This window comes from Mycteria americana, chromosome 6 (assembly GCF_035582795.1).
Source record: "Mycteria americana isolate JAX WOST 10 ecotype Jacksonville Zoo and Gardens chromosome 6, USCA_MyAme_1.0, whole genome shotgun sequence".
In the NCBI taxonomy this organism is placed as follows: Eukaryota; Metazoa; Chordata; class Aves; order Ciconiiformes; family Ciconiidae; genus Mycteria; species Mycteria americana.
The window spans coordinates 37,038,717-37,061,860 of NC_134370.1; the positions used below are offsets into that span (position 1 = coordinate 37,038,717).

Consider the following 23,144-nt stretch of genomic DNA (forward strand, 5'->3'; position numbering starts at 1 on the left):
TATCATAGCATATCACTGACCATCGAATGCCTCAGTATTACTGAAAGTCAGGTGAGAGAGCTGTAATAGCAACCACATTCACCAGAACAATCTAACAGCAGACCTCCTGCATCAGCTGGAGAACATCCTGACCGATACAAGCTAAGCTAATAGCATTAAGCATGGCTCCATCTCCATGAAGGCTTTTCCCAGCACACCTATGTTGCTGAGAGCACGTGATGACTTTTCAGTTACAAGAATACTGTGGACAGGATTCTGTCAGCTATAGATGTGACTGGAAAACTTCTTGTCCAGAAATGTCAGGAGAAGAGGACTGAAAGCATCAGGTTTTGTTTGTTGTTTTTTGTGGTTTTTAAATTGGTACCCCAGTTTAATCTCAAGCTATCAGTAATGTGGAATTCAAATGAAATACATCAAGTTTGTCTTCAACTCAGTTTTCTACACACAAAATTTTGAGAGAGAAAAATCAAACTAGCAGTGTAAATAAGGCCTCCTCCTTGCTCTCAGAGATAGCACAAGTTCTTTTCCCTTCAGATATAGAAATCTTTGGCCCTGGCATCTGTTGGCCCATACAACTCCGATTTATACAAATGCTAGATTAACTACGTGGATGTCTCATCAGCTCATTCTAGTAGGCTAGTCACAGCAGCATGCAACAGTTGGCAGGATCAGACTTTGGACACTATGAAACCCACAATCACAGTCCATTCAGCAGGAGAACTGTTTAAATGTCAAGGGCTAAAAGCTAATGCTCAGAATCTAAAACTGCAGCAGGTGGTTTCACTGTGAGTTTGTCTCAGCACCACCAGGCTTTCCTGTCTCCTTTCCTAGAGCCAAGAAAGCATATTTTGGGATATGACAGTTAAGGAAAGAGAGCATTAGGGCACCTTAGTGAAAAGCAGCCAAAGAGATACAGTAGAATACAAAGAAAAGCAAAGGTGAATGAGATAATAGACTAATATCAGCCAACACAAGTGGAAGATGGAGAGGTCACAGAAATTATTAATATGGTTAATAAGAAGAACGATGCCTCCTCTTAAAGACAAATAGAGGTAAAACAATAAAACAAGAAGTAAGAAAGAAGAGGTTAACTGTTGGGAGATAACAGAGAAAGAAAAGGTAAAGTGGAAAAAGGAAGACATCTATATCGTCAGCATTATCAAGTTTCCTGATATTTCCTAAAGCCCGTACTACCGGAGCTTGAAGAACTTCAGTTTTCACTAAAGTTAGAACCTAGTCTTCATAGTTAGATACACAAGCTATATAATATTCCCCAACTGCTCACACACCAAAAAGTAAACAAGAAGCTAAAGATTATATTAACAAAAACACCCTCCTTTTCTTAAGGTAGGCTCATGACTTCTTTGGTGTCTGACTCGTGGTTCTGAATACTCAGAGTAGGTAATACTTCAACTTCTGGTTTATTCAGTGTTATTTATTTTCCTGCTATTTTATTTCTCTATAAACAAGCCTGATGAAAAGTAATGAGATTGCCTGTTATAGCACTTAGGGGATATTAAAATTGCTTGTTACATTAAAATAATTAGAGAAGGATAAAGAAAATAAGATCATATTAATAACACTGTACACAAGCCTATCCAATATATGAAAATCTAACCTTTGAGGAATACAGTCCTCAAAAAAACCTACTTATAACCCTATGATGGGCCAAAAAGTTCAACTATCAACCAAAACAATCACACTTAATGAAAATTTGTAAAAATAACTGCAGTTTGTGCTGTAACTGATTAGATATTGGATATAGCCACCCTTCAGCGATTCTTGCTGATTAAGAGGAATACCACAGAATACCATGCTGTGCAGGTTTTGGCTGGGATAGAGTTCATTTTCTTCATAGTAGCTAGTATGGGGCTATGTTTTGGATTTGTGCTGGAAACAATGTTGATAATACAGAGATGTTTTGGTTATTGCTGAGCAGCACTTACACAGTGTCAATGCCTTTTCTGCTTCTCACCCCACCCCACCAGCGAGTAGGCTGGGGGTGCACAAGAAGCTGGGAGGGGACACGGCCGGGACAGCTGACCCCAACTGACCAAAGGGATATCCCACACCATATGATGTCATGCTCAGCATATAAAGCTGGGGAAAGAAGGAAGGGGGGGACACTCAGAGTGATGGCGTTTGTCTTCCCAAGTAACGGCCACGCGTGATGGAGCCCTGCTTTCCTTGGAGATGGCTGAACACCTGCCTGCCCATGGGAAGCAGTGAATGAACTCCTTGTTTTGCTTTGCTTGTGTGCATGGCTTTTGTTTTACTTATTAAACTGTCTTTATCTCAGCCCATGAGTTTTCTCACTTTTACTCTTCTGATTCTCTCCCCCATCCCACCAGCAGGGAGTGAGTGAGCGAGCAGCTGTGTGGGGCTTAGTTGCTGGCTGGGGTTAAACCACAACACATGCACAGACCTTACTCTCCACAGAGCTCTCCTAAACAAAAAGTCTTCCCGTTGGTTTCTGCAAGACATCCTGCATGACCAGGCCCTAGGGTATTTAACTAAACAAGGCACTCTAACGTTTAACTAAGCATGGCTTGGACAAGTTTTTCTAAACTTAACTGTAATAAGTTGTTTCTTCAACTTTATGATACAATAGGGTTTTTTTTTAAGGGAGCTAGACCTCCCCTAAATATGAAACGAATCTATAATATAAATCAAACTAATCTCATTGGTTCCTTTCATTCAGCTCCTTTTCCTTCTACACATACCAATAAATTCTAGTTTCCTTTTTAGTATTCTAAAACTTTCAGAGGAGAAGGAAAGGAGCTGCACTGACCTCTTTTAGGGTTTGTCCACAAGACTTATAAGTGTATGCGTACAATATATACACATCTACCTACATATGTGTGGCTTACAAATGTATTCTCTTTGAGACATCTCTACAAACACATGATTTACTTTTCAAAGGTGTCTTTTTTCATATCTTTTTTATTCATGCAAATGCTTCATATTTTGAGATTATCTACTGATTGCTAAATAATGAATTATAACTAAGATACAGTATGATGGTCAGGTTCTCCAAGCTGCAACAAACTTTACTAAGACAAAAATAGCTAGCTTTTCCTATATGTAACAAATGCTTGCTATCTAATACTTGGAACTGAATCCATCATTTATCCAGCATCTAAAGTAAAAGCTTTATCTGTGTTGATTTACTTTTAATCCCACAAAGTTCAGAGGTGTCTTTTTTAAAAGATACTTCAGTAATTATGCCTTCACAGCCTATCAATAAACACCAAGTTTTGTATACAAATGAGAAACATAAAAAGGTTAGTGCTCAAGAGATACGGACCAAACTGTAATAACATTTTTAGAAATACTTTAGAGCAATATACACTTCATTATTAAATATTATGAAGCATATTTCAAACAATGCATCAACTGAAAGGATAACTTTTTACTCATAATCATACACTCTCATACCTACTTTGCTAATTCAATTTACTACATTAGAACTTGAAGGACTGTTATTTAAAAAAAAAAAAATCCAAAAGTGCAGGCTGTTAAAGTAAAAAACAAACAAACCAACCCCAACCAAAAAAAACCAACCCAAACCAAAAGAACCCACACACACAAACAAATTAAAAAAAAAAAAATCAAAAAGGCAGGGCAGATATTTACCTTGCCAGGCAGAACAGTATTTATAACTTGTTCATTTTTTAACTTTAATAGCTAACATGAATGTCTAACTAAAATAAAATGTAATACATACTGCTTTCAAAGCCAAGCAAGCAATTAAAGCTAATCAAGTCACAAGTTGTTCTCATCCCACGAATGTCACATTCTTTTCAGGAAGGAAAGATGTTAAGCAAATGTCACCCTGTTCAAATTTTGAGAAAACTAACAACATGCAAGACAAAATGTCCAGCAACTAGGAAACCACAGCTCCCTATTTCTTAGTCTGAACCCCAATGAACTGAATCAGAATGAAAAATAAAACCTTTTTAGTTCTGTTTCCTCCTCTTCCTTATCTTCTACTTCCTAAAAATAAAATGAAAGGGGTGATATTCTGTAGCAGCTGTTAGCAGCTGTTCACTTTGGCATTTCAAAAACTGGTAAAGGCCATTGTCAAAACTAGTATATTCAACTTGCTGAAAAATTTTTGCCAATTCCTTCTACTTTAAAATTAAGATACCAAATCTACATTGATATAACTAGAAAAAATATGCATGTTTTTTTCATGGAACCCAATAGTGGTTGAATGTTCTCTGTACCCTCTCCCATCCCTCAGAAAAAAAGCAGCTTACTGTTTACATGTCCGACATGCAACACAAAGGTTCTGAAGTACTGGCCTTTGTTTTTAAAGGTGATTTTTACTTTTTAACACCATCCTCCTCTCCTAGGAAATATGCTGCATCATAAATTACTTAAAACTCATGTTAAATATTGAACAGATAAGAATAGTATTACTGACAGACTATAATTCTAATCACACATTTAGTAAAGCATTTTCTTTTTTGGTATCAATATAAACACAGGGCATTCAGCCACTAGAACAAGTAAAGTCTAGAAGCAGCAGCTACTCAATAGGAGCTTTGAAATAATATGTTTCTTGTATTGCCATGGAGACAACTGGTCCTCATGTTCAGTGGGACTGAACAGATGGTTTAAAAAGCTTAAAATACAGATGTGATGCAGACCTCTCATCTATCCTTTGCTTCCTCACTCTTGTCTTTCTCTGATAAGAATGTACAGTTAGGACACATGTTTAGTCTAACATGGCAGTGAAGACCAGGCACAAAGCAGATGCATAGTAATGCATGTTTGGTTTTGGTTGCATTATTTCTCACAGTGTGGGACCCCAATTTAGGTAACCAGAGATTAACTTGTTGGAATAGAAAAATTACCAAACCCAAGCAGAGCACATGGAAACCTATCACTACTATACTTTATTGCCCAGATTTACTGCAGAGAAGGAAAATCATAGCAGAAGAAAAGCAAGTGCTCTTGAACAACAGAAAAGAAATTTTCCTGTTGAAATCCCGTACAACATATGGACAGATGTGCCTTTGAACAGGAAACACAATTGTCCTTCACCAAGAGGGCATTAACTTAACGTTTGTGTGAAGAAAAATTTTGCTATTGGATGAAAGCTATTGTTACTGCTTACACTTTTGGTAGGTTTTTAACTACAGCCTGAACTGAGTAGAAATGAATTTTGAGAGAAGCAGAAAAAGCTTGAAAACATCCTTCCATTTGCATTCCTTCACTTGCACAACTCCTCCCTGCCATTCACAAGCAAAGCTGGGTGAGTTAATGCCAATGCCTTGTGACATTTCATGCCAAAGTTCTCACCAGCTGATCTAACAAGACATTGCCCTTTCCCAGGCCTTTAGCATTTGGACTTTGAAAGGTTGAAATATGCAGACACAAGTTTTAAAGAACAACCACCTAAGAATTTAGAAGTTTAAAGAAAAACTAAGATCTTTAAAAGTGACTAGCAATTTTTGCCGTCATGCATTTTCAGCACTTCATAGGGACCACAATTTAATCCGCAGTACTGATTGCCTTACAGTGAGGCCTCGTCACAGTGTATGCAAATACCACCACCAACAAAAAGTAACTTCCAGTAACCTTACCCCCATGGCTGAGTTACATTTTGGAGAGGAGCTAGGAGGATCTGAACTGTAAATCCATGACTGTCGCAAATTGGCTATAACAGGTTTATCTATTCGTTTAACAAAAGCTTGAGGTTAATTATCTCCCTTGTTTCACGGCATAGCACTTTTAAGTAAATACATGCTTGAAGAAGCAGACAATGAAAGAAATGGGATGAGATCATAATCAGATAGCTACTTTCTTTTCATAACTATACCTACACCAGACACTTCCAGGGCTTTCACAGAAACCCATTGGATATGCTACTTAAGAGAGAAGATAAGGGACTTGTTACCTGCAAGACCTGCCTAAATCACAGAAAGGATTTAAACGCAGGGGCGCAGGGGCAGGAGATGTAGGCGAAGGTACAGAACAATCTTGCTACATTCCTGTCCTAAGACTCCATAAGGAACAGGGACTCAGCTTCAAGGAGAAGCTAGTTAAGAAGCTTGAATGAATATTCAGGTAATTCTTGTGCAACTTTATCAATAAACCAGAACCCTGCGAAATACTTCAAATATTCCAAGACCTACCTAGGTTATTGGAAGAAAACAGTAACCATTAAGGAGCAGAGTATCTGCAAGGCTACTATACTGTGCCTGGGGTGTATATTCAGCTGTTTTTCTCCATTCAGAACAAGAAGTAGTTTCTAACATGGGTCCAAAAATTCACAGAACTGCTATAGTCCAGCAGCACTGGAACAACACTTTTTGGATTACACTCTTACATAGCATTTTCTCTGCATCTTAGAGCAACAGAAGAAAAAGAAACAACCAAGTTAATACAGCCCTCTTAGGGAAGTAACAGTGTTAGATAGCAATGGAAAAGGATTTGGGGAAAATCAGTTCCTCTTGAGAGAAAACCAGGACATAGAACATAGGGTAAAATGTTCTGAAAGGTCTGTGGTAAAATCTGGGATAGGCATCACAGTGCCCTGCAATGTAGCATACGAAAACAAAAGGGCACCTATGGAGGACAGCATGGAAAAGAGGCAGATGGGAAAAACTGAGAAACTGTGCCTATAGCTTCCATTATGCAAGGTAGTTCTGGCTACAAGAAACAGCTCTCAGAGAGGGCAGGATAAGATGCATTTCAGTGGAATGAGCTTGGGGTAGGCCAGAGGACAGAACCAGTGGGTTAGCAGAGGGATGGAGTCACTGGAGAGCAAAAGGCAGATGCAGAAGTCACCAGGCATTGTGTGAAGCAAAGACTTAGAGAAATGGAAGGGAAAAGCAGGGGACAAGATAGGAAACATGCAGATGAGAAATATGGGAAAATAGGACAGAGGGTGACAGAGGAAAACAGGTAAAGGTGTCTGACCGTGCTAAAGAGAACAGCATAATGAAGTTTGGAGTAGGCAAGCTGGGAAGTTGAGAGGGCACTGAGAAAACAGAGGTAGCAAAAACAAAGCACAATTTGACAAGTGATTTGCAAATAAGAAAGCTTGTGGGAAACAGGGGTATTTAGAGAAGATCCAAGATATCCTGGAAATATTGGCTAGTAAATATGAATAAAATGGGTTCAGTGATGCTTTGCTGAGAACAACATTCAGCAGTGAGGTTCACAGGTATAGGAAACAGGAGCGAAACTAGGAATTCAGGGGGTTCCCAAATGAACACAGAAACTGCCTTGACTTGTAATTCAAAGTCTGAAATCAGGTTGTTAAGATTCATGAAAGAGCCAATTTAGATAAGATTTCTTAAATACATTAATTATAATTTATTCTAATGTATTCTCTATCTAATAAACCCAAGGTATTTTAGTCCTTCCAAGCCTTTTTCTGTTTTACATGCATAAGGATTCAAAAATAGTACTAGTCAAAATTTAACCTCCAATAAATTTAAATAATATGGCAAATACATCACAAAGACAAACTAATGGATGGTGAAGTATCAGGTTTGTTTTGAGGTTCATTTGAAATAACAGGATTCTTCACAGCGGCCATGAATACAGCATTTAATTTTGATTCATGCCAATAAAACCTTTATGGTTCCCTGGTATATATTACAAGGGCTTGTTCCTTTTCTTTTTACTGAAGCCAACAGCAAAATTCCACTGACTTCTATATGAAATAGATTTAATTCTCATATGTTGACCATATGCTGATATATTATATTCCTATGCCTATGTTGTAATGGCATTCCTATATTCTGTATATTTTCAGAATTATATATCACGGCTCCACCACTTCTATTGCTTCCATCCTTCAGCTCATTTTATTCTCCTATTTCAGTGTACAACCTGGTTTACTTATTTTCATCCCTCCTGTTCATGATCTTCTGTTTTTCAGCTCCTTATCTCTGCTATCTCCATCGATAATATTCCTTTGCCCTATCATATTTTCCCATGCCTACATTCTTAAGCCACTCCAGATCTTTGGCTATGACCTTATGCCTTTAGTTTCCAAGCTTTCATTTCCAGGATTCTATGGCTGAGTCTTGAAATCCCCCCCAGGAGGTTTGAACACCCTATGTCCATTAAATTTAACAAAATGTCAAAATCCTTAGGCTGAAAATATTACCTCTAATTCTAAATACAATAAATTCAGAAAAAAATGCAATTCTGTTTCTTATGAAACCCAAGCCAAGGTCAAGCAATCAGATAAGAACACAGCCACAACACCAGAAGCTTAATAAATGCTGTACAGCTTTGCTAGAACCTTTCCCATCTTTGCTGGCTGCCAAGATATTCATCTGTGCTAGAAGCATTCCCCCGCCCCAGCCAGTTCACATCTGTTTAGTAGTGAATATACATGAATATACTTCTGCAGTCTGGATAAAATAACCTACTTCCTGCAGATCTCTGTAATTGCTAGAGACAAGCCAGAACCAAATTCTCGGTCTCATTTAAAAAAAAAAAAAAACACCACAAACTTTCTTTTTAATCTGTGGTAACATCAACATCCCAAACACTGGCTTAAATTCTTGTCAGGACTGAACAAAATTATTTTTTTTTAAATTCTGGTTTGCCATACAGTTTTGTAAATGCAACCTTTTAGCTACATGTAAAACAAGTCCGGAGTTTTAGATTTCCTTACTGAAAAGACACAGGGTTGCTAGAACTTTTCCCACACACACTGCACAGAAATTTAATACTATGCAATGAACTTCAGCTTGCAGGACAGATGCTTCCTTGAATAGTAATTGGAATTTTAAGGCTTCTGAACTGTAAATCTGAGATAAGCCGAGGCTTTTTGGATGCTCATCTGAACCTGAACTCCCAACAATATGAAGTTCACACATCACTAGTAATTAAACAATGCAGTGTTTTTTACTCCAGAATTGGTGTCAAAGAGATGAGACCTATCATTACAAACGCTGTGGTACTACTTACTTGAATTTAAAGAAAAGTTCAAAGAACAGGAGGTTTATAGAGACAGAACTTTTACTGAGACACATACCACTATCAGAAGGAAAATAGGAAGGAAAAATGCAAAGGAGGAAATACAAACAAGGATGTTCCTTGTTTAATTACCATGCCATGAAGGTTGACATCTCTGTTCCAGGACTGTAACCTGAGAAGCCCAAAGTGATCCAGCACACCTGGACAGCAATAAAGCAGCAGTTGGTAGCGGCTTCACCGGATGGTTACAAATAAGCTGCAGTATGAACTGGAGTGACCAGGAAGTTTCCTTCCTCAAACACTTACACTAAGAAGAAACATGGCAGGTGGTCAGATCCTGACCATTCTAGGAAATAGAGACAGAAGGGGACACACTTAAGGAGGGAAAAAAGATGCAGCAAGAGAGAAGGAGTAGGTCAGAAGAAACTATCTGGGAGATTTTATAACCGGTCTGAATATCACTGATTTTCTAAAAGGTGCAGATTTTGCATTCTACAGGAATGACCTGGTTACAAGAGAACCAGTGCAGATTCTTCTGAATCTGCCATCATTCCTGGTTCATATTTGCCCAGAATAAGGTAGAATTGCCAACACAATTTCATACATCACTTCAGAAAACAGCAATGGAGAACCACACAAGCTAATGTTATTCAGAAAGGAAACTTTACCAGACTAAGGAAAATGTCATTAATCCAAAAGTTGTTGTGTTTCTCTAATCTTAGCTAGGCCTTAGATCTCCTCCTATGTGGCTTCCCACTCAGGCCTGTATGTGTATGCATGTAAGAATGCATGTATGCAATTGTGTCCATTTCATGGCAACTGCACATACAGTTTGCTTAGTCCACCTTACACTGCTGATCAACCTCCTGTAGAGTTGCTTTATTGCACGGCCATCATGTCAGCATCAGAAAGAAATTAGAACAAGCCCATAACCATAATCAGCTTGTTTCTGACTATAGGTCTGAAGCAGTTAAAGTGCTCCTTTCCTCCCTTCTGCTTTCTTTCTATACTGATGTTGCTGAAAACAGAATATGATCAAATGTCAGCAATTTAGATACATTACATGAAAAATATATGAAAAAAGGCAATTGAGAACATCACCAGGGATTAAGATCATAACACACACACACTTTTTCCAGTCCAACATACATACAACAAACCTTTTTCAAAAATGTATGCAAGCCTCAGCTCTCATTCCAAACACACAGAGACAGATTTTAAATTTTATGAAGCATGTCAACCCATATCTTCTATTTTGATAGATGTGGCACTAAATATCTCTTCATTGACCATTCCAACCAAAATGTGGGTAACAGCACATTTGAAGCCAGATTGTAGAACATTTTGTCTGGTTGTCTGGTTTCCATGGAAGTGTGGATAGGCATTAGTGATTCAAGGCCATTCACCACCTTTTTCTCCTGTAAAAAAGGGGCAATGCAAATATGGCTAAATTAGCTGAGTGGGCAGAGAAAAAGTAAGTACCAGCACATCTACATGATTCCCTGGACAGCCAGAGCCTTTATGCCATTTTTCCTTTTTGTACACTCTTTGGAACATCTCATGCCTTCTAGCCTCACTGTTTACTAAGGTGGTTAATTCAGCAAGAAATTCTGTATCTCTCTCAGGCACTTACGTCTGGTCAACAGAACATGGATGGAGATGGAAGTGGTTTTACTTATATCCCATCTCCAGAATTTATGGCAGTCTTTAGGTTAGGTACAAAGAGGACCAGAGATGGTTTTACCCTACAGTACCATGGGAACTGAAGGCACGATCAACCTGTGAGGGAGGGGGTCAGTCCTGGTTACAGTAGGGCTTAAGAATTGTGTTGGTTGTATTGAAATTGCTACTTGAGGACATCCCTCAGGGGCCAGTGTTCTGGATGTGATCACTGTAATGATGGGGACATAGCGTAATACTGTAGCCTTTCTTCCATCATGAGAGCAAAGCTGCAGGAGACAGTACATGTTCGTTGCATTGCAGCCTCCAAAAGTAATCCATGCCTACGGTGACACCATCCAATATTGTGCCGTATTCATGAAATTAGGTTAGGAAATACATTTTGAGCTGTAAAAGGAAATGTCCAATAGTTTAAGAAAATATAACTGTTAGTGTTTATGAAGGGGGAAAAACGTAGAGCATTTCTTCTTATTGCATGTATTTAAAATGCCAGAGTTCTTCCTCAGGTAAAGTCTTCTCATTATTTTAAGAAAGCCTGAGGTGTTCATCCAGTGTTTCATCATGAGGGGGGAAAAAAAAAAAAAACAAAACACCCCATGTGGCTACATGAAATGCTGAGAGAGCTCATGAATTTTTGTGAGTAAAGAGGTACAGATCACCAGACACCTATGATACAGTATGGTGTCTTTAAGCTTAAAGCTTTCAAATACCAGAGTCAGGATAGAAAAAAATACATTCCACTGGTTTTCTGATTCTATCCTATGAAGATACAGTTTTGTCACAGGTTTAACTGATATTCTTCCGATTCAGACTGTGTGATCCACATGAGATGCTACATACATCCATCTTCTAAGCTGAATGTTATTTAGCTCTTCATGAGCTATCGCTATTTCATATGTAGGTAGAAAAGTTATCCATTTGCTTATATTTTTCAGTCTATCTCCATGTTTTGGATAGCATATGAGCAATGTTTCTAATGGGACTTCCAACATGCTGTCATGAGCATGCAGAGGTACAGGTGGGACATCCAAATGCATCAACCAGTTGCACTAATGAGAAACAGTTTTGTTTTGTATTAATTCATATTTGAAATTAAAATACTTTTAAATATTACCTGTCTTCATATTTAGTTTTATTACATTTCAGTCAGTCTTCAAAATAACAAGAGAATAATAAAAGTCACAAATAAAAGTTGTTCCCTTTAGTTTTACAACAGACTGGAAATCTGATTTTTAAATACTTTAATGCATGACAGCCATTACAATATAGTCACCTTTTTCATCCTTCCATTCTCTTAATATATATAAAAATAAATCTAATAGTACAAATACATACAATTCAAAATCTGTGTTAATTTCACCTCTCATTCTACAGCGTATTGTAAGTAATTCTATGCTGAAGTGTGTTCAAAATCCCCAAGAAAATAGTGAAAAATATTTAATAACTTTTCAGCCTAAAGCATTTGAGTTAAACCTGCAATAGTGAAGCTTCCAGAGCTACCATAGCATAACAGTGGATGAAGCTATCATCTACCATGGTCCAATATTTACTGAAAGCTGCTAGATTCAAATCGATGCTTATGCTATAAGTAGTAGGAAACGTGCCATCTGTGAGTATTTCCCAGCAGACCAAAGGCCTCACACCCACTGATGTATTCAAGCAAGATCCACTAACCACTCTTAAACTTGAAAAGCCATTTAAATTCCATCAAGTATTCTGTATATCCTCAACTGAGTCACGCCTCTTTCTCCTCCCTGATAGATTTGATGTCAGCAGAGGCTAATTACATTCTAAAGATAATTTGAGTTCAATCACATCTTAATCCTCACAAACACATTCAGGCGCACACCTAGCCCTGGGCCACAAAATCAAAGGTGGTAGTGGTTAGGCTTAAAATACCCTAGTAAAGACCAGGGTTTGGGTGGAGTGGAGGGGGTAGAGGGACAGAGAGAAGGAGGAGATTTTTTTACATGCAGCATTATATTTGGCATTAGCCAATGTTTTTAGACAGTCCATTTCTTCAACATCAAATTCAGGCAACTACAATTTGAGTATGTCTTTTGGTAACTGGCTGTTTTTCTTTTTTTTTTTTTCCCCTAGATACCATTGTCCATGAATGTGTCAACATTTCTTGCCTATGATCAGCCCACGATAAGTTACTGTGGAGTACATCACGAACTGCTTGCTCACAAGCCCTATGACTCGAATAACCAGGAAGAAACAGTGGAAACACACCTAGAAACTGATCTGGATCTGAGCACAATAACAACAACAGCACGAATCAAGGAACACAGTCAGCAGCTGGCTTAACTGGTTTTTTTGTTGTTGTCATATTTTTTCCTGTAGCAGAGGCTGCAACCAAATTCTATGTAACGTTATGGACAGAAGTGAGAAGACATAATATTATGGATTCTAGGATCCCTGTTCAAATTAAAAACGAATCACAAAGATTAATTGTTTCAAGTCTACAATTTGTAATTAGTTAAGTTGTGCAGTATTTTTTTGACTTCAGAGTATGACCCTTAAAGTGAATCTTTTTCAAAACTCATCCTACCTACCTGTATAAACTGTACAGATGTAATGTATTTTTCATATTGTAAAGTTTCAATTACCAAGAACAGCTGGTATGTACAGTACCATAATTTAATTACATCTTACTTTTCAAGTTTCAGTTTCTAAAGTTTCAAATTAACAAAAGTTATTTCTTGTGTTATTAAGTTACTCTGTTTTGTAGGGATCATTTTGTTACTGCTTTTGTGCCCAGAAAACTTTAATCTAAAATTCTGTCCTTTGCAGAATATGCACCGTTTTTACCGTGTTTAATGTGTAGAATTTTGTCTACTGGTTCCAGAAGTAATGCATTAACCAAAAAGAGGGTTTAACTATTCAGACTTCTAAGAAATTCTTGAAATACATAGCCAAGTTTTCTTATAAATGAAAATCAAAAAAAAAAAAATTAACAATTCTCCTCAAAACTTACCTGTTGCCTTGAAATACAGCCTGATTTCTAAATCAGAAAAAAGTAATGATAAACAGATATATTTTAACAACAAAGTTTATGTATGCAACTGTTGGGTGATGCTGATGATGTCTGGTAAAGTTCTGGAAGACAATATGGAGAACAGTTCTCACTGTTCTGGAAGACAATATGGAGAGGAGACTTCAATAGGCAGCTGTCTACAAAATCTGCTGTGAAAGTATAGCCTGCCAAATCAGGCATTTGTATTTCTACTTAAAGACAAGTGGGCCCAAAATCTACTTCTGTCAAAGATAGCTGCTGACAGAAGTGGCAACAGAAATAAGCCCTTAGAGTTATACTACTCCTAGAATGTAAAATGTTACTCAAAAGTAAGAAACCTCTACTTTGCTGAAAAATATAGTTATTCAGACCAAATGGTAAAGGTTAATAATCCTTTAACATTATGATACATCAAGCTAAGAAAAAAAACCCAAAACCTTTAAATAAAAAAAAAAATGTAGTATTAAGTCTTTAACAATTACTACATTGCTTATTTGCCTACCATTTAATATCTGGATTGAAGCATTCTTATATCCCATTCTTCGGTTTTAAATCTTCAAGACTTCTCAATACTGTATGAGAATAACTTTTATAATACTACCCTCACGTTGTAATCATAAAAGATTACAGAAAGTAAAAACACATTATATCATGCCAACTTGGTGAAATATAAAAGGGAACACAAGCCTTCCAAAATATAGGAGAAAAAAGTTTCATATGGTGAAGCAACTTTTTTATAATAAAGAGAAATTATATAACCACAAATCTATTTTTCTGAATGTTTATCCCACCATATTTTCGTGTAGCTTCAAAGCAGAAGACTGAAATTTAAAATTACAGTTCAACTGTTTGTACAAAATATAAAGCAAATATAACGAAAAATAGCTTCAAAATATTGTTAACATGAATCTGCATTCACTATCTTTTAAGTGGAAACAAAGTGTCAAAACAGAATACATTGTATTGGTTATTTATTTAGCATCTTAGATTTTGTAACATATTTTGCATAAATTATTTGCTACTCAAAGCATTACTTGTCTTTTTAAGACTCATCTTAAAACCTCCACACTTCAGTTTCTTGTTTCTTTACTACATGGGTTCTTGAATTTCTGGTCATCTTCTACAGTGCTGGAATTTTACTATGCACAGTTTGAAAATACATTTTCCTAATTATAAAATGAAACCAAAAATGCAGGTGTCTTTCTGGAGTCAAGTGACTTTTGTACTGCAGGAAGAAGTTAACTGCTTCATTTCAAAGTTGTTTTTAAGGTTTAATGTTTAGGCATTCTGATCATAATAGAAGGCCTGAGCCATCAGGATCAAATACCCTTCTCCCAAAAGATTATTTCAGTTCTTCTAACTCTGTCCTTGCTGTTCTTTACCTTGACCCACTGCCCTCAAATATTTATGGTGCGTGAACGTGGTCGTGGCACTGATGCAGTTACTCAAAATGCACAAGTGTTCAAAGGCTCCATGTACTTCTAATTTATGGAGAACTGTACGACATGAATATTTTCAAGGTTAGACACTCTACTGAACTTAGACTAAGAAACATGATAAAATATTTTCTTATGCCAAGAGACACAAAATCTTTTTGACATACCTGGTTAAACCAGCACAACTGGGTGTATATTCACGTACACACAAAAGTTTCTCCTTCTCTTTCTTTGCCTCAATAATGAAGCATACATTAATGAATCTGGTTTGTCTTGGACCTCTCCTGAAAGGCTTGTAGTTTCAGACCAACATATCAACAGACAAATGGTAGAATAGCAGGGTCACAGAAGTAGCAGCGATTCTGCACCTCACAGGTCTGCTATACTATCACAATCAACTTCCTGGGCATTTGTAGTGCTAGGCTCTCTGTAACCCCCAATGGGCCCACTCCAGTGCTCTGAAAGACAGATACAACATCCCAGGGCCCAAAGCAGCAGTGGAATACATGCCCACTCCAAATCTAGAGTGTTAAAACATACATTTCCATACATGTAACTGGATACCATTTCTTTAATGGACTACATCAAGCCGAAATCTGCTATTCTCAACAAGATGGATGTCTTCAAGAAAACTAGATGGCAGGTAGGTACCTTCCCTAAAAAACCCGTATCATGAAAAAAATCTAGGTTAAGCTAACCCAAACAAGGACACACTCCTAAGGTCCTATGTTAGTGTGTGTACACCTGCTTTCCAACAGATTATTGCCAGCTATAAACTGACTCGGAGTGCACAGAAATAGGAAATGCTCTAGTTATGTGGACAAAACAAAAAAGTATCACCTAATAAAGCCCCAGTCTTCTAAGCCACAAGTTAGCAGGAACAAAGTAGGCTGAGCCTATGGGTTCAAATATTTATTTACAGAGGGTCACTTTCATATATCATTTCCCTTTGTAATAAGATCCATAAACCAGAAATAGAGGTAGCCAACAGCATCAATCTCAGTCTTACGGTTAAGTGACACCACCATACCCTGGTAGATCATTTTATCAAGAAAAAGCTGGGTGAATTCATTATGCTTGCAAAATACAAACTGATAGAGAGTATAACCTCTATCAATAAGAAATCCCCAGACAATTTTAAAACTAAATCTAGCTACAAGCAACAATTCACACCATCCATCAGTGGATCATGCTTGTACAGCAATTTACAGGGTTGAAACACCCATTAGGAAATTGAGCACAAGTATCTGAACGGAGGTCCTATCTAAAGAAGAAGGTTTATAGGAAGATTAATGATTAATCTGACAAATTACTACATATGTCTCAAGATAGTATATAAAAAAAAAAAACAGATACCAAAATAACATCTATACAAGAAAGTAAAGGACTGTTTCAATTAAAAAGTAACCAAAATTTGCAGTATAAGGCATTGTACAAACTATTCGCAAGGGATCTGAGAGCTACCACTAAAAAAAAAAAATATAGATAGATACACAGTTTTCAGAGATACATCACAAATATCAGACTTCTTTTGGCAACATACAATGAACAGAAAATGTACCAGCCTCAGAAGTTGTGTACTAGCTTGCTTTACTGAGAGCCACTCAATTTCTCCCCTTCTCTCTCAAGGCATTTTTTATCTCTTACTGTTATTTCCAATCCTCAGATTGGACAAGAGAACAGAAATTGTGCAAAAACCATGACGTGAATGGTAAAAAAAACCAGATCGAAACTGCAAGGGCAATATCACTGACTCGAAAAATAAAGCCAGGATTCCAGTATCAATGGAACTGTAATAAATTCTGGAAATTGCTTTATTAGCAATGTAGGTACTCAAAGATGGTTAATGTAAACAAATTACATGATCATGCATAGTGTCAAACACAAGCAGCTGTATTTAGTCCTCAGCTGGTCTAGCAGAAATAGTCTGTTGAACAGGTGAGAAAGAACAGTTCAACTCCGTTCCCTAGCCTGATCCTCCTCTCTTGAGGGAAAGATCTTTTTGCTCCAGACTTTTGCATGGGTCTCAGGGACCTGGGCTTCCTGAAGACAAATCTTACTAGTAAAGGCATAAATATCTGTAAATGAATATAATAATGGTTTTACCTGGTCAGATTAAAAGTACATCTAGGCTTGATAACCTGTCTCAAACAGCAGCTGAAAGATGAAACCCAAAGAAGAACTGAAGAATGGGGCAAGCACACAGCAGTACTTCCCCAGAATGCTCCTACAGTCCCCAACAATTTGCAGGTCAGGGACTTACTAAGCCAAATGTGGTGTTTTAATAGTCCCTCTTTCAATGTGTACATGGCTTCTTTGAAGCCATATAAATTTGTAACATTCACAAGTCTTGCAGAAAGTAAATTTACTTTGGCAAGAAAAGCTGCCTCTTTTCTTTGTTCTAGTAGAAATAAATCATAGAGTAGTGTAATAACACTTTTCACTTCCATTTTTGACACAGAAATATGATTATCACTTTATTAATAATGACAGACTGATGACTTCCAGGTAGCTTGAATAACATCCATCCAGTCATCTAAAGTACAGACATTATCTGAAACCCTGTAGATTTAATTATCCAATTTCCCTCGGGGGGGGGGGGGGGGGGGGGTGTCTTAAAATCAAGATTCAGCTCACCAGGAAGCAGAATATTTTTTAAGCTTTCTCAAGTACATCACAATGGTAAACAAAAAATAAGCCTGTTTCTCACAAAGTATTGCAAAATACTTTTCAACATAGAAGGACACACATGAACCTCTTATTAGATTCAAGTTTGACTGTATGATCCATATTTAAAAGCAGATGTTCATTAAATTCCTCAAAAAAATTCTAACATTTAAGTGAATTAATAGTTCTATTATAAAGTAAAAAGGCCAAATTCCATTTTCCTGCTCTACCTAATTATAGAATCTGATTAATTTTAATTATAAAGTTTCAGAATAAATCAACATGAACATCATCAGAGTTCATGATTAATGTTATTTTAATGAACACCTAAGGAATTAACATTTTGCCACTAGAACCTTGCGAAGAATTTTTATGTAAGCTGAAGTGCAGCGTGTACAACTGTGAAAATCCCACATGGCGTGGAGCTTATATTCTACTTTATCAACATCAATTTTGTATGTAAATAATCCATTCTTAAAACTGTCTCTTTAGATGGTTAACCACAAAGGAGCACCTGCTGTCTAATAGCAAATGAGCCTGCAACATGGAATTCATTATACCCAGTCCTGTTACATTAAAGCTCTAATACATTCATAACAGTGGACACTTCAAAGTGTCACCACTATAAACATGACACATATAATGATGATAATATACAAGTGAGCATTAATTAATGTTGCATTAGTATGGAATTTCTTTGGATTAACAGTAATGTTTGATGATTGCCTTAGGTCAACTGACGTAAACAGGATGGATGTTATTGTAATAAACACGAAAGGAATTAAAAATGTTCAGTTATATAAGAATATGGTTTTTCCAGCTTTCAGAGAGAGTACCTTCCACTTTGTATTCCATAAGAAATAGACTTTTACGGTGGATGCAATTCAGCAATAGTTCTATCTACAATCTAATCATAAAGTGATTGCACCAATGAAACATATTTCAAAGTCAAATAATTTAAACATTGATAATATACTAATTCTGTGCTTCTGAGAGAACAAAAACTCATCAACTAGGGATGAGAATACTCATTAAAAGAAAACAACGTGTCCCTCCATCACTGTGCACTTCAATAATTTCAGTAGTTTTATACAAGAGTGTGTCATAAATGAGGCATAGAAAGCCATTAAGTGAACCATTCATATTGAATACATTTTTTTGTCATTTATTCTTTCAAAAGAAATAATGAAACTGATTTATTTTTCTAGTAATGAAGATGCACCTCCCTTTTACATCTTGCTGTTGTTAACTTTATTTTGAAAGAACCTGTAAACTCACCCAATTAGTCCAGACTTCACTATCCAAAAGCCTTATTCTCATCTTAAGGAAAGGAAAAGATGCAGCTATCAATGGTATATCTGAATATGCAAATCAGATTAATGAAGATGATGGTTTTTCTTGTCTTCTTGCTTTAGCATTATCTACACAGTTCATATTTCTTCTCCTTACACTTCAGCAACTTGCCTCTTTCTCCAAGTTCTAACTGTCACAAATGAGAATGCCAGAAATTAAAAAAAACTATTCAGGCTGAGTTACTGGAGGGAAAAAAAAACAGTGTTAAATGCCTTTCAGGTATCCACCTCCAGAGCTGAACAGGTTTGCTGTCTACCGAGCACACACTAAACCTTGTCTGACTCAAGTGCCTTTGACTTCACCACTAGATCTTGCAAATATAAACTCATAAGTATGTTAATGCTATAACATGCTAATAAAAATCAACCTTTTTTTTGTTCTACCACTACACAAGTGGTGTTGGGTTTTGGTTTTCGGGTTTTTTTATTTCTTTGCACCCTAAAGCCTTGAATACACGCGATTAATAGATGTGAGTATAAACTGTCCTAATTCCACTTTCATCAAGTGATTACAACACAAACTTTAAAAGTGGAACTGGAAGGGGTGAACAAGATGACCTTCCCATCTCAAAGCAAAATCAACTTTACTATGACAGATGCTTCTCTAACTTCTTCAAAAACCTTCAGTCTCTGGGAAACACAGTATCTACATCAATCTGTATCCGTGCTTAACTATTCTCACTATTAGAATATTTTTCCTTATGCCTAACCTAATTGCTAGTTGTAGCTGTTAGAGGTCTACACCCATATATGCCATGGCCACCTCAAAAAAGGCCATACAGGTTACTAGTGACTGAAAGTCTCATGATGTTTTAAGAGAAGAAAGAAAGATATTTTCCAAAATTTGGGCTTTCAGAAAGACAGATGCGCTGCTTGTGAAGATGACCAGTACATTTTTTTTAAAAAGATATTTTTTTAATTATATACTTAAATAGGAATGGAGTTAATGAACCTGATTGGGAATAAGCATTATTGATTACATTTCTATTTCCATTTTTAAGACATAATTTGTAAGATTTGTAATCCTGTCTACTGTCTGGCTTAAATATAGCCATTTCTATGCTACTTTGTTCCTGAAGCTTTCTTCCGTTTCTTTTTTTCTTTGAATAACTCCTTGAATCTACAAAGAATCTCACTGAAGATACCTGGATCCCAAACAGGCATAAAGATCTGCCTCAGTTCTCCACTGCAGGATCAGTCTCGTGGTTTAAATTTAAAATGACAACTCAAATGTAAATTGCTGCCAGTCCCTTCTCCCATATTCACAAGCTTTGGTGCTTGTTCATTCTTTTCTTCCCTACCTGCATGCATTTTGCCTCAGGATTTTTGAAATTCCACCTTTTCTTCAGCAAAGAAATTGAGAAACCCACTGAAATTAAGAACTGATTTCAGATCATTTATATTGCTAAATAATATTCCAAGATTCCTTCATGTAATATGCAAGTATCTTACTAAGAAACAAACTTATTCTTAGGAAAGGAATAAACTAATTTGTGCTTCCAGAAATAAGCATTAATGGCCTATTGTAAGACTTTGTGTTTAAGTTTTTCTTTTACAAAATTCGGAGGAGGTGGGGAAATTTATGCAGGGGCATTGCTAATACCACGAAAATACAATAGTTACTGAAATAAAACACTCACATTGCTAGCTAAAACCTGAGGTGATTTAAATGCAGAGATAATTCAGTGTTACTCCTAAGAGAGGATGTAAAGAAAGGGGATATAAACATCACAGATGCAACTAAGTTATGCTGCAGGAACAAAAAAATATATTCTCAAAAACTATATGGAGCTGGAATATAAGATATTTAAGGCTGGTTTTTAAAAGGATGTACAGGCTAATAAGGCACTAAATAAAATAGGAGATGAGGAGGATTAAATTTAAGTCTGGACTGAATACACACAGGCAAACAACTTGATAATGAAAAAGGCTTCTGCCTTCCTCCCAAATGAAAAACATTTTATTTCCATTTTCTCTAGTAGTAAATATCTTCTGTATATCTGAGTAATCCGTAAGAGAGTATCCAAATGTAAATCATTAAGAGGGATAAAAAAAGCTGGCCTTATATACATGAACTAAAAAGAGTAACTGACCACAGGGAAAAAGAAGACAAGGCCCACATATGCAAACATTTAAATCTCAATTCTCTAATTGCTCTGGGAGGCAAATAAATAACTCTACATGAAAGCCTCAATCAAGTGCTTTTATGTTAAAAATAACTTATTGCTAATGACCTGTTTCACCTAAGAGGACTTTAGGGAAACCAAGCGAGGTGGAAAAGTAAATCAAAGACAGAACTATTAATAAATAAATAAATAATAATATACATAAGGACACCAAAATATTGTTCATATGAAAATTTATTCAATTACATGGGACAATGAGGACATACAATGCTGCCTATCAAAAGCAGAGGTCTGCTATGCTTTAGTGGTATATTTTTCCATTAACACCACAGTTTTCAAGAATTTCAGTTATAAAGGTAAACTTGGAAAATAATTAAAAAACTAAGCAAGTGTTATAAGAGGAAAATCTTTAACATATATATTGTAGCATCAACAGGTCAACTAAGCTGAAACAGTACGAGTTGGTTTATAAGTTTACTGTGTGACTGAAGAGATAAATAAGCAAAACAGCAATTAAGAATGAGGGTGAAATGTGCTAACTACCAATAACAGTTCTTGAGGTCCTCACAGTTATTTCTCACACAAAGCCAATATCTCCATTAAAGTTGTCCAAAAATGAATAAGCATTTCACTGAAAAACATCTTCTCCTATGCCACAAACTTTAGGAAATACATCCAGCTAGGAAAAAAATTAAATTTTATCTATACAGGAGAAGGGGTAGATGTGTAAAATGGAGAAAGAAAGGAGAGAAAACAGTAAGAGAAGCAGACATAAAAGGAAGACCAAAATGATTCAACTATGAAGGACTTGACAGAACTGCGTAACTGGTCATTATGGTAGCAGATTAAGATAAGCAAGTAAACAGGAAGTAATGAAAATGGGAAGGCACAAATTAAGCTGCTCATTCACATTGATTGGTCCCAAATCAGATTTAATTCTCTGGAGAAGGGGAGTGAACACAACGACATCTAGATTCAACAAGCTGTCTACCTCATCTGCCATGGCAGTAAAAATAGGTGATTAAGATGTTCTGTTACGTCAGAAGGATAGGATAGTAACACAGTATATGTATTAAGACAATACTATCTGAATTGATGTTATCTTTTCAGCTTGAATACCTCATTCTGTTTGGACATCTCTAGGTAGATCCATTATTTTTCTTCTGACAAAAAGGGCTTTGACTTTACAGCAATAACTCTCAAAAGAATTAATTTTAAAAAAATGCATTTTTCACCTTTAGTAAAAGCACATCAAAAACCGTAAAATACTGTGCTCCCAAAATTCTTATAAAAATAAGAGCTTTGCAATCAGATATACCTGATTTAAGGATAATGAAGCAGATTTTGTGGGCTGCAGAATCTTATAAATCTTTTCTGATTTCTTTTGGGGTAGAGGGAAAAGGGGAATTGTTGAAGGAAAAGATGATAGATTACATTTGCCTGTGGGTAATAAGGCTTCCTACAAGGAGAAACAGCATAATTACATACACTTTGAGGCCAAGAGAGACATACAGAGTATAGTCCTGGTCAGAAATTTCAGCTGCCACAAAATACTGATAAAAAATGCGTGAGGAAAACAGGATGAATTCACACTATTTTTCAACATTTTTTCTTTTACTAATTTGTTTAGCTTAAACACTAGGTCAAACCGCAATTTCTTCCTTCTGCTTTGCAGAAATTCTTCCGTCTTGCATCATGAATGTCAAAAGAAAAAGAAAGTAATAGCCAAACTGCATAGAGAGAATGTCAAAACATCAAAAACACAGCACAATTCCAATAAAAAGAGATCTATAACCAGGACTGTATTTTAACAAAAATATTGAGTGTATTTTTCAAAGAGTGTTTATAAGACACTACAATAAACATGGGTGTCTGGCAATATAGGCAACAACAAAAAGCACAGCATGAA

At 36.4% G+C, this 23,144-nt stretch overlaps 2 protein-coding genes across 3 annotated transcripts in view; one reads left to right on the top strand and one right to left on the bottom strand.

The window, feature by feature from the left end:
• Positions 1-12,988, top strand: part of LRRTM3 (leucine rich repeat transmembrane neuronal 3) — a 90,511-nt gene extending 77,523 nt beyond the window's left edge. The window contains exon 2 of the mRNA XM_075505309.1: positions 12,736-12,988. Within this exon, the coding sequence (XP_075361424.1) occupies positions 12,736-12,945 (210 nt within the window). The 3' untranslated portion in view covers positions 12,946-12,988. The remainder of the gene's footprint in view (positions 1-12,735) is intronic.
• The window catches only part of CTNNA3 (catenin alpha 3), a 555,174-nt gene that overhangs the window by 387,985 nt on the left and 144,045 nt on the right, over positions 1-23,144 (bottom strand). The window lies entirely within an intron of this gene.